Raw genomic sequence first — 17,558 nt, forward strand, 5'->3', positions numbered from 1 at the left:
AGCACATATCCCTCCCACCTACATGCAGAATCCCCACTTGATAACCACACAAGCTCCAGGCCTTAAGTGCTGGGCACTGCATTGATTAACCTCATATGATAAAACAGCTCTCCAAGTCTTGGAGAGGTTAAGAACCTCTGTCCAGCTCGGGCTCTAAGCACAGCTCATATGTCTCCTTCAACCCTCTCGTGTCCTACAGGGAATGAGCCTGAAAGCCAGGTTTGGCCTGCCCCTTTTCAGGACTGGGAAACTGAGGCCAGGTGGTGCAATGACTTGCTTTGGGTTGCCCGGGAGGTGCGGGATCTTCTGTCCTCCCTTCCAGGGCACCGAGTGGCAATGTACAGGACTGTCCCCGGCCCAGTGCATGTCTTCTCCCAGGCTGCAGGGAGCACCGCAAGACACAGATCACTAAGCATACAAACTCTCAGGCCTCTACGGCTTGCGCACGCGTGCCTTTGGCGGCTGCTGTCAATTACACGCGAGGGGCGGGGCGAGGGCGCTAGGAGGAGGCGGGGCCAAGATGGCGGCACGGCGTGGGACGGGGGCGGGTGGGACGCTGACCCCGCCCCTTGCTCCTGCCAGTCTGCGACCGGCGGCAGCGGTTGCAGCAACGGATCCCGGAATATGGCGGCGGCGGCGCGCTGCTTCGGGCCCGAGCGAGAGGCCGAGCCAGTCAAGGAGGCGCGCGTCGTGGGCTCTGAGCTCGTGGACACGTATACGGTGTGCAGGGGGCGCGAGCGCCATAACTAGGGGTAGCGACTGGAACCCGAAGTCCGAGTCGAGAGGATTGGGGGGTATCTGGGCCCCGCCACCGGTGAGGAGGGGGTAGCGGGGGCCCCGATTTCGAGGAGAGGAATCTGGGGAACGGGGTTCGGTTCCGCATGTCCGGAAGCAGGGTCCCGGGTTGGGTCCAGGGAGGGAGCTTGGGGAATGGGTACATTTTCAGAAAAGGTTAGGGTTGGGGAGGATCTGGGGATAAAGAGGGTCTGCGGAAAACGGGAGTCTAGATGAGGCGGAGGCCCTTGTAGATCCTCTAGGCCTGGAAGGGCGCCGGCCTGGGAGGACGTGACAGGGGCTCCAGGAGGGGAGGGGGTCTCAGATGGATGTAATCAGGGGAAAGGTTCGGGGGTCCCTGCAGGCCCTGAAGAAGAGGGAGCGGGGTCTTGATCTTGGGGCGGGGGGTTGGGGTCGCAATTGAGATTTGCTTTAAAAATGACGGGGAGATCTGGAGCTCCGAGGCCCTAGGGGGTCAGGCATTGACCAGAATGGGGGAGGAGTGGGGCCGTGACACGGGGGAATTGAGATGGTCACTCTGGACAGAAACTGTTAAGACCCAGGAACCTCAGGGGTCTTCATGGTTTGCGCGGGGGGGGGGGGGGGGGGAGAGGGGAGGGGGGCGGTGGCTGTCGGGGCAGCAAGCCGCCCACACACTTCAATCAAGGCTGGGGAGGTGGAGAACAGAAAAGGGGAATGGAGTTCCAGACTGTGATGGAGTTGGAAGGCTTTTCTGGGTCTGGATGGGGTTGATCACCAGGCTGCTGGACCTGGTAGGCTGCCTAGCAGGGACTGGTCTTGGGGTGGGGGCGTGTTGAGCATCTCCCAGCCTCTGGTTCTTTGTTCCCTGAGGGTGGGAAGTGGTGGGGGTGGGGGGCTTTGGCCCTGCCTTCACCCCACCCCTTTGGGCCTCATCCTAACCCTCCTCCTAAGGGTCATTTCCCTGGCTCTTTTTCCTTTCCTGGGCAGCAGGAGGGAGAGGGAAGCTGCCAGGCTGGAAAGAGGGGCTGGGGGAGGATCCTGGAGCAACAGGCCGGTCCTAGAGAAATGGCTGCTCTTCCTTGGAGGCTTCAGCTGAGTTGATTATTTCTCCTCCCCCTTCCCTGCATGCTGCAGAGAGGGGAAGGACACTGGGACCAGAGGGCCTCTCCAGGTGAGGGTGAAGGTCTCTGAGCGGATGGCTGGCTGTCCATCACCCCTAAGCAGCATTCAGCTGGGACGGCAGTTCCAAAAAGCTCTCATTCGGAGGGGTTGAGGCCTTCCTCTGCATGGGTACCAGGGAAGTGGTGATCCAGGCTGACCCTACGGCTTGTCTCTGGCTGTGCTGAGTTGAATATTATTAACACACCTACGTTTGTTGAACATTTGCTACATGTCACGCCTTGTACGAAGCATTTTACGTGTATTACTTTATTCGATTGTTAAGCCTATCAGATTTTAAAGTGGAAAAACTGAGGCTCAGAGAGAATTTAGGCTCCCAGTCACTTACATAAGCCACAGCCGGGAAATGGCAGAACCTGAGTTTTGAACTCAGGTTTTCCTTGACTCCAGGGCCCATTCCCTTAACCGCTAAGCTATATTGCCTTCTGCTAGGATTTGATTGTTCATCACTGCTCTTCCCCCACCCTCCCATCAACTTCTTAGTACTTTGACTCCTGGCTCAGCAACGGAAATCATAGCCATGAACCAGCTGAAAGCTTTGGGAAGGGACTTGCTTCTAGGATATAGTTGGGGCACCTGGAAAAATATACAACAGAGAAGCTAGTCCCTCCAGACCCCACCCTGTTATGCCTCCCCTGGAAGGGTGGCCTTGCCTGCAGCTCAGGTTGGAGGCTGGAAGTAAAAAAAAAAAAAAAAAAAAAAAAACTAAAGAGATGGCTTGATAGGATGGTCACCTTTTTTGTTCCTCACTGTTGCACAGAGCCACAGATCGATTCCATGTGCCTGCCAGCCAGTGCTAGGACTGTGGAGGAGGTTGAGAGGGGGTCCTGCTGCTTAGGGTCAGATGCGGAGGCTAACAGGCAAGGGCAGCCTAGCTTTGGCCTGGGTGCTGGGACCGTCTGGGTGGCCTGCAGCTATTGCTGAGGGGAGAACTAGGCTTTCCTTGTTGCTGGCTGGGCAAGGACTATTGGTTTTCCCTTGTAGGTTTACATCATCCAGGTCACTGTTGGCAGCCATGAATGGACAGTCAAGCACCGCTACAGCGATTTCTATGATCTGCACGAAAAGGTAACTCTTGAGAACTGGGGATCTGTGTCTCAGGGCTTGGGGCGGGGGGGGCGGTGCTTTTAGGCCAAATTCCCATTGTGCCACACATTAAATTTAGGGCAAAACCGGCTCCATGCCTATAATGTTTAGTTTCCTGGGGAGGAAACAGGTTTGAACTTATTTCACCTGACTGTAGCTATTCCAGAGCCTATACTTTAATATCCAGCTGTGATTCCATTTCTTTCTTTGTTTTTGGGTAGAGCTGCCTTTCTCTGGGTCATTTGCAACATGAGTGTTTTAAAGACAGAGTACCGCCCTGATTCTTTTCCATTCTGGTTTGGAAAAGATGATGGTTTTTAGAGCCCTGGAGGTATTTTCTGAATGTCTCCACAGTCTCCAGATGGAGCTCCTTGTCTGGGATTGTACTGGTATTTCTAATCCTAGTTGACTCTGATGAGGCCAAGTTCCAGATGCACTAGTTTGGTCACTAATTCTGACACTGCTGCCAAGACGGTTTGTGGAAGTTGTGACAGGCTCCTGTCCTCAGGCTGCTTGCCTTGGTCCTGCACCATTGCAGAACCTCTTGGTCTGTGGTTGACCGTGCTTCTGTTTTCTTACAGCTGGTTGCAGAAAGGAAAATTGATAAAAACCTACTTCCGCCCAAAAAGATAATTGGGAAAAACTCGAGAAGCTTGGTGGAAAAGAGAGAGAAGGATCTGGAGATCTACCTGCAGACGCTCCTGGCCACCTTCCCTGGTGTGGCCCCCAGCGTGCTGGCCCACTTCTTACATTTTCATTTCTATGTAAGTTCCTCCTAGGTGTCCCCTTGCAAGCCTGCAGCCACCACAGCTCGAGGCATAAACCAGTGTTCAGTCTCAGCTTTCAGGAGAGGTGGGCTGGGGTTTGACCCCGAGGTTAGAAAGATGTAGGAACATCACCGGGGTGGGGACGGGATATGGGCAGGAGCATGTTTGTTGACAGATTTGCTCTAAATTAGACTGTAGCCACAGACAGGTTTTCCTTTACCACATGGCATTTTGTTGAGCAAAAACAGCCTGTGGGTGTTGAAGCTAGTTTTCCGTCCAAATGGATGGGGGTAGATTAGAAACAGCTGACACCTGGCACAGACTATCATTTCGTTGTTGGTTTACAGCTCAGGACTAAGGAGTCAGGCTGTGTCAGCAGAATATTGCTATCTGAGGGCATCTTCAGGGTCCAGGGTGCCGAGTGTCCGTAGATAGATAGACTGCAGTATATGCCCTGGAGCGGCTCTGTACTCCCTTTGGATAGAGGAACAACTTTCATGGGCTGCTGGTGACAGGACGAGCTGTCACACTTCACACAGGGAAGTTCAGCTGTGTGAAACTCAAACATTGAAAACAGCTAACAATTCCACTTCTGCGAATTTATTCTAGTGGGGGAAAGTCAGGCCACTGTGAAAAGGATATAGGTATGGGTGGCTCCAGTCGGTGGCTAAGTAGGTTGAGAATCTGACTCTAGATTTCGGCTCAGGTCACGATCTCACTGTTTGTGGATTCACACTCCGCATTGGGCTCTGTGGTGGCAGTGTGGAGCCTGTTTGGGATTCTCTCTTTCTCTCTCTCTCTCTCTCTCTCTCTCTCTCTCTCTCTCCCTCCCCCTCCCCCTCCCCTCCCCCTCCCCCTCCCCCCCTCCCTCTCCCTCTCCCCCTCTCCCTCCCTCTCCCTCCCTCTCCCTCTCTTTCTCTCTCTCTTTCTCTCTCTCTTTCTCTCTCTGCTCCTCCCCAGCTCGCTCATGCCTGCCCCCCTCCTCTCTCAAAGTAAATTAAAAAAAAAAAAAAGGAAAAGAAAAGAAAAGGATATAGGTACATTCCAGGATAGTAGCAAAATACTGAAGACTATCAAAAGTCCAGTGGAGGTGGTTTTTTAAAAAATCACAGGATTTTTGATCATGTAATTGGATATTCTGCTAGAAAATGATGGTGTAGCTGTGGATTCATTGACAAAGGAAAATAGGTATATTACTATATGAAATGAGAAGGCTATAAAATGGTCCTGTTTTTTTGAAAATAGGTTTATGTGGGAATATTTGTCCAGGAAAATTCTGAAAGATCATATACCACAATACTAAGAGTCATCTCTGGTGATAGGTTTTTGGATAATTGACATTTAATCGTTTTCCCTCTGTGTGATGAAGATATGGAAGAACCCATTCCATTTTCAGGCTTACCTTTTAGGAAGGGACCTGTAGGTTGTGGCCTTAAAGGCTCCAATAATGTTTAAAACACAACTTTCTTGAAGTGCTTTCAGAGTAGGACAGTTGAACCTTTCTTGGAGTGCTAGATAGAGCCTGGAAATTTGGTGATAACGCTAGTATTGGGTCACTAAGCTTGGAGGGGCTGTGAGGAAAAAGGGTGACATTTACAGATGGCATGTATCTATATAAATGCTTCGGATTTTATTCAGCATATACCAGTAGTGTATGTGGCTAACAGTTTCCTGTTGTAGGTATTTTTTTTTTTACATTTTCTTTCTGTATGTGAGGAAAAATTTCCATTCCTTACGGGAGTTTTTCAGAGAAACTATCGGTTAGTATTTTAGGAAATGCTGTTCTTTAAGAAAGCTTTGATTAGTCATTAAAGGCTAAAACTTGATAAGCAGCCCTTTGAAAGTATAATTCATTACTTAAAACCTAGGCCTTTGAGGAACAAATCTCCTGGCTACCTCAGGTTTGCCCAGCTCTGAGCATGGAAAGGCCTGGGCTGCTCTTCTGAGATAGGTTTGCCTGAGGTAGGCCTGGGCTGGCCCACATCTGAGGTTCTGGTTTGAGGCATGCTCTACTGTTTGGAACATATCGGACATACTGAAATTACTGTTATCACAAGGGCCCATGGGAGTGCCTGGGTGGCTCAGTCGGTTAAGTGTCCAACTTCAGCTCAGGTCATGTTCTCGCAGTTTGTGAGTTTGAGCCCCCCATCGGGCTCTTTGCTGACAGCTCAGAGTCTGGAGCATGCTTCGGATTCTGTGTCTCCCCCCTCTCTGCTCCTTCCCCAGCTTGCTCTCTGTCTGTCTCTCAAAAAATAAAAAATAATAAAAAATAATAAAAAAAGAAGAAGGGCCCTGGGTTGTATACATGCAAGGATTTTAAAAAAGTAATTGACCCATCATTACCTTAAATCCTGGTTTCTCAGCTGTGGCACTGTTGACCTTTGGGGCTGGATGATTGTCATGAGGATTGTCCTGTGCACTGCTGAGCAGCATCTCTGTACTCTGCCCCCTGGACGCCAGTAGCCGCCGCAGGTTGTGACAACCAAAATGGCCTCATGCATTGGCAAATATTCCCCTGAGGGACAAAATTGCACCTGGTTGAGAACCACTAGATCTTCAAATGAGTCTGAACAAACAGGACCTGAAAGATTTGTCAGCCTTTTCTGTAGGCTGGAAGCTCTTAAGGGAATGTTTGTGCCGCCCTTTGTCCCATCAGCATCCTCACTGAAATTGTTCCCAACGTGTTCCACTTCTTGTGGGGCTGACGTTGGACAGGGCTGGCTCAGGGAACCCTACTTGTCCTGAGCCTGGTTTTTTGGTTTTGTTTTGTTTTTTCGTTAAAATAGAATTCACATACCATAGAATTCACTCTTGTAAGGCATACAGTTCCTTGGTTTTAGTATATTCACATAGTTGTGTGGATATCACCACTGTCTAATTCCAGAACATTCATCATTCTGAAAAGGAACTGTGTACCCATCAGTAATCACTGATGTACTTTCTGTACCCCATGGATTTGCCTATTCTGGACATTTCATATAAATGAATCATACAAATGTGGCCTTTTGTGATGGGCTTCTTTTGCTTAGCATGATGCTTGCAAGGTCCATTTGTATTGTACTCTGGTCCTTTTTTGGCTGAGTAATATTCTACAGTTTAGATGTACGACATTATCTTTCAGTCGACGGACATTTGGGTTTCCACGTTTTGGCTATTATGCATAATGCTGCTGTGAACACTCACATACAAGTTTTTATATGGACCATATATTTTCCTTTCTGTTGGGGATATATAAAGAGTGGCATTGCTGGGTCCTGTGGGGAGCTGCCAAAATTTTTCCATTTGACATTCCTATCAGTAATATACAGGCTCTCTTCCCCCCACATCCTTGTCAAACTTGTACTGTCCACTTTTTTTGATAGCCATCCTAGTGGGTGTGAAGTGGTATCTCCTTGTTTTGATTTGCATTTCCCTAATGAGGCTGCCTCTTTTCGTATGCTTATTTGTCATTTGTATACTGTCAGTGGAGAAATGTATTCAGATATCCTTGGCATTTTATTTTTTCATTTTTAATTAAAAAAAATTTTTTTAACGTTTGTTTATTTTTGAGAGGGGAGAAAGGGAGGGGCAGAGAGAGGGGGAGAACAATACGAAGCAGACTGCAGGCTCTGAGCTGTCAGCACAGAACCCCATGCGGGGCTCAAATCATGACCTGAACCGAAGTCAGACACCCAAACCAACTGAGCCATCCAGGCGCCCCTCCTTGGCACTTTAAAAAATTAGGTTACTTGTGTTTTTGTGGTTGAGTTTTAGGAATTTTTAAAATATATTCTGGGTATTAGGCCCTTATCAGAAATGTGATATGTAAATGTTTTTCCCATTGTGCAAATTGTCTTTTCATTTTTTTGGTACTGTCCTTTGAAACACAAAAGTTTTAGATTTTGATGAAGTTCATTTCATCCATTTTTTTTCCTTTGGTCACTTGTGTTATTGATGTCCTTAGAAAGCATGGTCTAATCCAAGATTACAGAACTTTAGAGCTTTGTTTTCTTCTTCTAAGACTTTTATGGTTTTAACTCTTATATTTAGGTCTTTCATCCACGTCGAGTTAGTTTTTGTTTATGGTGTGAGGTAAGGGTCCAACTTCATTCCTTTGCAGTGTGGATTTTGATGGCAAGGCAAGAAAGCAGTTCATCTGTCTGTGGCCAGCTCTGAGCCAGAGAATCCAGGGGCTGGGGCAGCCCAGCCACCTGTGTTGCAGTGAGTGGGTGGGTACACCTTGGCATTGGGCCTGTTGCTGTGCTGTTTCCCTCCAGATAGCTGTGGCTCAGTACTCCTGGAACTCTCAGTGACAAACCTCATCCCAACACCCCCCAAGCAGAGGTTTTCAAATTCAGTGAAATGGAATCCCATAGAGAATTTTAGCACACCATTTTGAGGCAGGATGTCAACCAGTGGACTTAGGAGGCAAGCCGCTTCCTGACTGTTTCTTCTAAGTCAGTCATTTGACCTCTCTGTGTCTCAGTCCTTCCTTTGTAAGCTTGGGGGTGATGTCCCCCAAGCTTGAGAATTGGTGGAGACCGTGCAGTGAAGGTAAAGAGCCTGGAAGAGCAGTGGGCCCATGGGGGCTCACCAAATGCCATCCAGTGCTGGCTGCCCTGGTAAGGAAAGGCATCCAATTCTTGTCAAAGGTGGCATCTCTGTCATTTTCTTATTTTAAAGCCAGTTGTCTAGGACGAAGGCGCTTTATGAAATTTGAAATCAGGAGCTGTGATAGGACTGTTACCACCTTAACATCAGCCTTAGTATCCGCATCCATTCTTTGTCTCAGTGGCAAGGTACTGAGGCTGTGAGTGGTAGCAGATTTCTCTGCAGCATCCTTATGGTCTTGGAGCTCTCCCCAGTAAATATTTAGCCTTGAATGTCTCAGTGGGGAATTTTTACTTAAAGCCGAATTGCACATAACATACCCGTCTCCTGCTAGAATGCCTCATCACAGTCATGAAATAAGAGCTATATAGGGCCCGCCAACCCTTAGCATGTATGTGAGTGAACCACGTAGTGACATGTGATGGCGTCCCTTGTTTGTGCCCTGCTAACAAGTACCCTGTGCTCTGCCCAAGCAGAAGCGTCGGACTGGCCTGGGGTTATGTCTTGAGCACAGCCACGTGTGCTGTGGGGTGCACTGGGTTGCAGGGTGCCACATGCACAGACGTAGCTTTTGATCTACAGCCTGACTAGTTTGTGGCGCATTTGTGTGCAGCTCACACTGCTGCCTGAGGGCGTACACCAACACGTGATCCTGGTAGGCGGCTGATTGACTGGTCTAGCACCCATTTAGGGATGGGTGTTATGGTTTTTAAACATACATAATTTTACTGAAAAATTTTTTGAGGTATAAAGAATGTCTTTTTTTAAAAATGCATTTTGGGGTACCTGAGTGGCTTAGTCAAGTGTCCTGGCTCTTGATCTCGGCTCAGGTCATAATCTCCCATTTTGTGAGTTCAAGCCCTGTGTCAGACCTTACGCTGACAGCACAGAGTCTGCTTCGGATTCTGTCTCTCCCTCTCTGGCCCTCCCCCACTCACACTCTCTTTCTGTCTCTCTCTCTCAAAATAAAGAACCATAAAAAAAAAAAAAAAAAAAAAGGCATCTCAATTCAGACATTTGTGGCACCCCAAAGCACTTTAGGTCCCCTCCACCCAGATTGGGTGAGGTGTGTGGGAGTCACCTTTCCCTTCAGGTGACCTAACAGAATCTGCAGTGGCTTAGATGGGGGGGCACTGAACCCCATCCCCACCCTCCCACACCAGGAGAAAGCCTGATTCTGCTCACCTTTGCTCTGCACACAAGGCTACAGCTTAACCAGAATACTCTGAGGAGGCCAGCAAAATGCTTCTGTTAGGAGACTTGAACTCTCAATTCAGGGGCCAAGATGTTCCTTTTTTCCTGTCCCATGAAGTCTCCCCAGATGAAGATGAGCCTGGGAGACAAAGTGTTGCAGCAGTGTGCACCTCCTGTGCCCCAAAGAGTGGGAGAGAAATTGTCACATAGTTTGCTGCTTAGATTGCCCCGAAGTAAAACCCCTGTTCTCTGCTTGGCATGAGTCCTTGGCCCTCACTATCTCTCTCAGCTTTCTGTGTTTTCTGGAAATGCCAGCCTTGTCCTATTGGCAAGGTTGGCATTGAAGCCAGCTGCCCAAAGAAATGCAACATTATTAGGTCAGATGGAGGGCAGGGAGCCCTTTCTTGCAGGAGACCTTTGGGATCCCCAGGGTCACTAGCACAGGTCAGAGAGTTGCTGCTCAGGAACCTGCCTCTTTCAGGACTCACCAGGTGATGCTCAGGCAGCGGACTTAACTTAGAGATGGGCTGCAGCCCTCAAAACTATTGGCCGAGAAACGAGCCTTTGGACCATTCCAAGCTCTTCAGTTCTTCACAGCAGTCAAGGAAACTATAATTGAGTTTAAGTTGTTGCAAGAGACTGAAGTTGAACTTCACCATGAATGGAGAGCCTCTCTCCTCCCTAGCTGGAGCCCTGTCCTGCTCAGAGCCTGTGTTGTCCTGGTGGCCCCTTTTCATCTGACCTTTCATCCGCTGGGGCCACATTTGCTCATTTTTCTCCCTTGGGCTTTTTGTCCATTTGTGATGCCAAAGGGGCTTATTCTCGTAGAATATGTAAACTGAATTTTAAGCAGCTTAAAGAAATAAACACGTTTTAAAAAGCCAGTATAAGGTACTGAAAGAAAAATTAGAGGAATATTTATATAATCCTGGGGTTGGGGAAGAGCCCTGAAGTCACGAAGAAAAAGAAGCACAGATTAAACAACTTTTATAAAATGGAAAAATCTCTGTGTCAGGAAAACTGCCACAAACAAAGGTAAAAGGCATGCACAACAGGAAGAAGATACAGCATATAAACAACTTTAACATGTCCATCATGTATGAAAGGTAAGGGCACAGACAAACTACAGAGAAAAACAAGAAAAGGACACTCTGTCTCCAATCTGGTGCCTATTGAGTCCCATAAATATGTGAGTCGCATGTCCCGGTGGCAGAGCTGTTCCCATGAGTTACGAAGGCAACTGTGTGGCCTCCATCTGGGCCTGTTTACCAGAAGGCTGCCATCTGTCAATTTGTTAAAATTCTTACCTGCAGGATTTGCAGCTGGGGGGCCCTACTGTTCCCACAATTATACACAAAAGCACTGAGGCAGTTGGTGACGTACAGAGAGAGCCTTCAAGGCCAAATGACTGTGCTGCTTTTTGGCCAATTTCTATAAAATTGGAGAATACGGCACCTCTCCACCTCAATTTTCTCATCTGTGAAACTGAGTTCAAAATGCCATCTTCCTCACATGGGGCATTGGGAAACCTGAGTGTGCCAGTATGCAGTAACTGCTCAGGGGTTCAGACCCCAGCATACCAGCTGTTATGTGACTGTGGGCTTAGCCTGTCAGGCCTCATTAAAGAAGTCCTTTCCTGTCTCTTCTGTATGAATTTGGGGCCAAGTGGACTGGTGCAGGGCTTGCTGGATAAGCATAGAAAGAGAGCAGGTGCTCACTTGGAATGTGAAAGAAAGTAGAAACGGTCCCTCATAGAAGAAATAGGACTTTCTCTCTGTCACGCCGTCTCCTAGGATCTTCTGGGGCCAGTTTTGGGAGCTGCTGGCTTCCCAGCTGGGTCTCTGCATAACCAGGCTTTGCTGGCCTCCTGGGCCTCATGTGTGAGCCAGGGCCTGTGTGCTGAGAGTCACCGCAATAGTCTGCTTTCCATTCTGCCTTTGAGGTGACATTCCAAATATCCACAGAACTGGAAATATTCACTTTCCTTTCCTGGGCACTTTGACTTCTAGTTTACTTTCTCTTTTGTTGTATATCATAATCTCTTTTTGTTACATTAACTTTCTAGAGAGCTGGCGTTGCAGCAACAGAGGTGGGTAGCAGGGGATGTGTGCGTCCCAGTGACTGGGGGCAGAGGGACTTCCTAACTGTGGGTTCTGTTTTCTCTGCAGGAGATAAATGGCATCACCGCAGCACTGGCTGAAGAGCTCTTTGAAAAAGGTATGTGGCCAGGAGTCCCTGAAATACTGTGTAACTCGCCCAGCCCTGTTAGGCAGTTGGGGACCCAGGGTGGCGCAGAACTCCGTCCACATCTGTTGTGCTGGGCTATGAGTCCCAGCCAGGGCCCACCTCCCTGGGGTTTTGCCCAAATCCCTGGATCTGGTCCACAGCTGAGCCTGCCTGTCTACCTGCCCTGCGGGCAGCCAGGTCCGAGAAGCTATGGACCTTACCTGAGTACTCTTTTGAGTCTCTGTGTTGGGGGCTAACCCCAGGCTCAGGATCTAGTCCGAAGCCCTGAGGTGGAGTTCTGGAAGGTAGGTGGCAATGCTGCCCTCTTACACCTGGTTTGTCCTTACCTGAAAGAGGTTAGACGTCAAACAGAAGCCAACCCGGGGTCGTGGCCCTGCCAGAGAGCATAGTAACAGTAGCTGACGTGTAATGAGTGTTTCCCGTAGTTTAGCCCTGTGTTGGGCATCTCACTGCCTTCCTTCCGGGATGTGCAGATGAGGACACTGAGAACGAGAAGCCCGGGAACCTGCTTCAGGGTACATGGCTGGGAGGAGCAGAGCAAGGACCAAGTGCCAGTCTGTCTGGTTGAGAACCCTGCCTCCTCACAGGTCCTGCACTGGGCTAGCACCTTAGGCCTCACCTGATCACAGAGTGTTTGCATAGTAGAGGTTGTAGTGTGAGTCTGCTGCCCGAATGCCGCCTTGCATCAGCTTTATCCCAGCTCAGTGCCTCAGATTTTGACTCGGCCTCGCCTCATGGAGGCTCCCCAGCCGCACATTCTCATGTCCCTTCCTTTGTAATCACGTGTCCTGGGTCTGCCCTGTGCCCACGTGAGCTCAGGACCATAGCTTCGTCCTGAGGGTGCTTGCCAAGTGCTTGTTAACTGTTGGCCAGGTGGGCAGGTGCCCTGGCTGCACAGTGGGGCTGGTGCTGGATGCTCATTCTGTGGGGCGTGGCTGTTGCAGGAGAACAGCTCCTGGGGGCCGGAGAGGTCTTTGCCATCGGGCCCCTACAGCTCTATGCGGTCACCGAGCAGCTACAGCAGGGAAAGCCCACGTGTGCCAGTGGGGACGCCAAGACTGACCTGGGGCACATCCTGGACTTCACCTGTCGCCTTAAGTACCTTAAGGTAAAGCTGTGGGAGCTTGGTAATGGAGAGCCACCCCGTTGTGGGCACGTAGCCCGTGTGAGGCATAACAGCTCATTGGCTGGCAGCATGTGTGAAGGTGGCTGAATGGGCCCTGGGAGAAGGAAGGCCGTCTTGGGTGTTCTTGACACTGTGCTTCTGGCTGTGAGCACCAGGGGGCGTTGTGACCCAGTGCCCCCCTCGCTCAGAACCTCGGCTTTAGCCTGCTTTGTTGACCATGCATGTGGTGAGTGGAGGTGCGTGCCTGCTGCGAGTCACGTTCGGCAGCTGCTGCAGCACCGCCTCATGAATGTGGCTGGGGAGCAGTTGCAGCAGCATCCCTAATTCAAGCCCTCTCTCTGGCCACAGGTTTCTGGCACAGAAGGACCTTTTGGGACTAGCAACATTCAAGAGCAGCTCCTGCCTTTTGATCTGTCAATATTCAAGTCTCTTCATCAGGTGGAGGTAAGGCCCAGGAGCCCTGGAGTTTAGGCAGGGCTGAGCCCATGTGGGTGTGGTCTTGCGTCTGATCATCTATAGCTGGAGAGTGTCTGGATTTACCCATAAGGCACTGTTTTCGCATTTGTCAGTATGTGGCAGACTCTGTCTGGGGGGAAGTCTGGCCTATCTGAAGGTAGAGAGAGAGGGGCCTCCATTGCCCTCGGCTGGTCTGCGTGTCTCCACTCCGGGCACAGGCAGCATTTGGACAGGACAGAGTATCAGTGCTTTGGCTCCCTCCTTCCATTGCTGGAGCTCAAGTGCTGGGGGTGCACCCTGAGGGTCTGGCAGAGGGCCTCTGCCTCCCAAGTCTGTGCCTCCCAGGGCAGGTTGGCAGAGGGCTTGGAGGGCTCTCTGCTCTCTGGTGTGCCCACGCCTGATGCTTTGTATCACTCCCTACTAAACTCCTGGGCTCACGATGCCATTTTGTTAACATTTTTTTAATGAAAGGGGACCCAGTAACAAATTTAAAAAATGCTTCAAAGCATCTGCTTCTCGAGCATGGGTTTTGCATTCAGCCCTGTGCCCTTATGCACACTTCTTGATGGAAGCTTCCCAACGGCCCTGTGAAATGGGTACTTTTATTCCCATTTTACAGTTGAGGAAACAGGGTTAGGGAAGTAAGGAGGTTTGTCCAGGACCACGAAGTTAATGAAGCTGGGATCTGAATCCAGCCAAGTCTAACTCCAGAGCCTCTGCTACCCGTTGGACTATGCTGCGTGCACATTCTGGGCTAGTCTCAGAGAACTGGAGTCCCACATCCCTTGATGGGAACCTGTGGTGCATGCCTCGACCAGTGCTGGCTGAGGAAGGGCTGGGAAGTGAGAGGAGGGCCCACCCCAGCCTTGGCCCACACAGGCTGAGGCCCCAGAGTCGGAGTCTCTGTATGGGTAGCACTCATGCACGTGCTCTGGCCTCTGGCCCACCCTCCCTTGCTGCAGGACCGCCGAGGCCAGTGAAGTAGGGCTGGGTGAGCAAGAGGGCCCATCACCAAAGAGCAGAAGCAGAAGGGGCAGAGAGAAGCCCCTTGCTTGCAAGCCCTGCTTTCCAGAGCCTGCACTTCCCATCCACCTGCCAAGCCCCAGCCAGCCCTTACAGAGGAAACGGAACATCGAGCTTGTGGTTCACTGTGCACATCGCTAGATTCTTCGGGGAATGTTTAGTTAGCACTAAAAATTGGGAAAAAGACTTAGGGTAGAGTTGCCTCCTGCCTCTTAGGATTTGGGTTTATTGATTGTTGTGCTTCTGTTGTGTGGGGGTGGTAGACACCCTTTTCCAAGACTTCTGATGGAGCAATGATGCCATTTCTGAGACGTAGCTGTTCTTTGTCCCAGATAAGTCACTGTGGTGCCAGGCACATACGGGGGCTAGTTGCGTCGAAGCCCACCTTAGCCACAATGAGTGTCCGCTACTCCGCAACCTCTATGAAGGTAAGCTCCACCCATTTCCTGCCTGGGGTGCTGGCTGAGAGACAAGGTCCTGCATTGTGGTCCCCTCTGCGCTGAGGATGGGTGTGAGCATCACTGCTGCCTGTCAGAGACACCAGATGCTGGACCTTCCCCCGGGCAGCAGCACACTCGTGCAGGTCCTCGTGGTGCTTGACAGTTCCTGGGATGCTTTAGTCTGTGCCTTCATCAAAAATCAACGCTGTTAGGGGTGCCTGGGTGGCTCAGTCAGTTAAGCATCTGACTTCGGCTCAGGTCATGATCTTGCGGTCCGTGGGTTGGGGCCCCGCGTCAGGCTCTGTGCTGATACCTCAGAGCCTGGATCCTGTTTCGGATTCTGTGCCTCCCTCTCTCTCTGCCCCTCCCCCACTCGTACGCTTGTGATCTCTCTCTCTCTCTCTCTCTCTCTCAAAATAAATAAACATTAAAAAAAAAAGATCAACGCTGTGAAACAAGGCAGTTGAAGGAACTAGGTCTCCCCTACCCCAAAAAGTCACTGGTTTTGGATGTGTGAACACATTGCTAGGCAGTGGCAAGTGGCAGAACGTTTATTAGATTGATAAAAATGTTTCTCCAAGGTTAAAATGCCCTGGCTTAGCACTTGTTCGTATCATGTTCTGAGTGGACTTTAAGTAGATACGTTGTAGAAATGCTGGTCCCTGTCATTTGTGTGTGAGCAATAGAAATGCTCAAATTGAGAATGTCGGGGTTTTTTTCTATTTACCATTTTATGGATTGCATCTTAGTAGTGTTAAAGTCCATCTCAGGGTATAGAACAAACATAGTGGCTACTTCTGTGACTTACAGTGTATGATCCAGATTTGGGTTTGAAGACTCGAGGCCACTGGCTGAAATAGGAGGCTTATGTAATGAGCAAGGGTGTGGGGCAACTCGGCCTCTGTCCAAGGCACTCCCTGCTGCCTGGCTCAAAGGGCCCAAATTCATTCATTGAGGGAGGAGAGGTCTTCTGGGCAAAGCAAGGCAGACCTGCCTTCCTGCCCTTTGATGGTGCCCCTGCGTCCATGCTGCTACCCTGCAAAGTAATGGCTAAAAGGGCCTACTATCCTCAGTGGGGACCATAGTGCCAGTCTGGAAAGCACAGTTGCCTGGAAACACCATGAATTCTGAGCTTCAGCTCCTGAGGTTTAAGCCAGAAAAGGCATCACCACGAAGCATAAGGCTCTTCTGGGTTTGAAAAGCATTTGCTAACAAAGCAGGGTCAGAGCATATCCCAAGTGGCCGTTATGTTGCTAAGCTTTTCAGTTATTTCGCAATCATTTAAAGCTGTATGAACTGAAGCCTGTTTTAATGCAAGTTCACTTCCACATACTAAATATGCTGAAGCCCTTCCTGAAATTTTGCAATGATTGTGTTGCGTGAGGGCCAAGTGTGGTGCTCAACAGATGTTCTTACATAGGAAGTCCTTGTTCCCGAAGCCTCGGAATTTGATGAGTGGGAGCCAGAAGGCACGGCCCTGGAAGGCCCTGTGACTGCTGTCATCCCCACATGGCAAGCACTGACTACTCTAGACCTGAGCCACAACAGCATCTCCAACATCGACGAGTCTGTGGTATGCTCTCAGTAGCAGGCACCAGGGGCTTCTCTGGCCTGATCAAATCCTGAGGTTGAGTATTTGACTTGGCCTCTTCTAGAAGGACCATGGAAAACCTGTATCCAGTGCTCTGTGCATTGCTTGCAGTTTTTAAAGTTAATTTCAAAGTGGGGTTAATTAAAATAGGTGAGGTAGTGGATAGAGCCAAATGAATCCTACTGATTACATGCACATTTGATATAGAAACACAGTATGTGAAGGAATTTATGCCCAGGGGGTAGAGTGGAAAAATCCATGTGCCTGTATAAGAGTGACATCCAGATGATATTTGGGCATTAGGAGAGTAATTCCTGTATTTGTGCCTTTTGGTGGGGTTGGGCAGGGTTGTAGAAGAGGGATGGGCTTCCTTCCCTGTCTGGGACCTTGCATTTGTCATTTTTACAAGCCAAGTGTCCTATAAAAACAGTGGGTCATATTCAACACTGGAGGCCCGGTGTACTCCTGGGATGTGCTGCTGGGTGGGCACTGGAAGGGGTCACATCAGCAGCCCTGCAGAAGTGTCCAGCTGAGGGGTCCGTGGTCAAGAGGAAGCATCCCACCAGGTGCAAGGGCCACCTAGGATCCCACCTCCCAGAGTAACCTCGAGTATCTCTTTTGTTTCACAAGAAACTGATTCCAAAGATTGAGTTCCTGGACCTGAGTCACAATGGAGTGCCGGTCGTGGACAACCTGCAGGTAATTCATGTCTTTTAAGGACCACCACCTGTGGGCTTCTCAAGGTCCCATTCTCCTGAGAGTTCAGGAGGCTGATGTAGCCTTGGGAGTTTGGCCATATCCTGGGGTTTTCTCTCATAGGCACCCCAGAGATGTCTGAGTACACTAGAGGTTTACAGAGCCAGGGGCTGCTAGTGTTTCTTTAGGGTCTCAGTGATGCACTGGGCGATTGTTGCTCTAGTTTCAAAGAATGGGAGAAGGTATGGAAATCTAACTCAAGCATGGTGAAGATGATATGCCTCCATCACAGCGATGGACAGCGCCTGCCCTGTGGGCCGTGATGCCTCTTTGGGGGTGCCACTGGGCCATGGTGCGTGCATGGGGGCAGGGGGATTCCCTTGCCAATAACTGTCCAAGGGAAGTGG

At 49.9% G+C, this 17,558-nt stretch overlaps 1 protein-coding gene across 3 annotated transcripts in view; it reads left to right on the forward strand.

Moving 5' to 3' along the window:
• Positions 1-582: 582 nt before the first annotated feature.
• The window catches only part of NISCH (nischarin), a 32,999-nt gene continuing 16,023 nt past the window's right edge, over positions 583-17,558 (forward strand). Inside the window, exons 1-9 of one of the 3 annotated variants that reach the window (XM_042979098.1) lie at positions 583-720; positions 2,920-3,003; positions 3,603-3,785; positions 11,741-11,789; positions 12,764-12,927; positions 13,294-13,389; positions 14,757-14,852; positions 16,285-16,437; positions 17,086-17,154. In XM_042979098.1, the coding sequence (XP_042835032.1) occupies positions 625-720; positions 2,920-3,003; positions 3,603-3,785; positions 11,741-11,789; positions 12,764-12,927; positions 13,294-13,389; positions 14,757-14,852; positions 16,285-16,437; positions 17,086-17,154 (990 nt within the window). In that variant the 5' untranslated portion in view covers positions 583-624. The other 2 variants (XM_007081922.3, XM_042979097.1) reach the window with 2 other exon arrangements.

This window comes from Panthera tigris, chromosome A2 (assembly GCF_018350195.1).
Source record: "Panthera tigris isolate Pti1 chromosome A2, P.tigris_Pti1_mat1.1, whole genome shotgun sequence".
In the NCBI taxonomy this organism is placed as follows: Eukaryota; Metazoa; Chordata; class Mammalia; order Carnivora; family Felidae; genus Panthera; species Panthera tigris.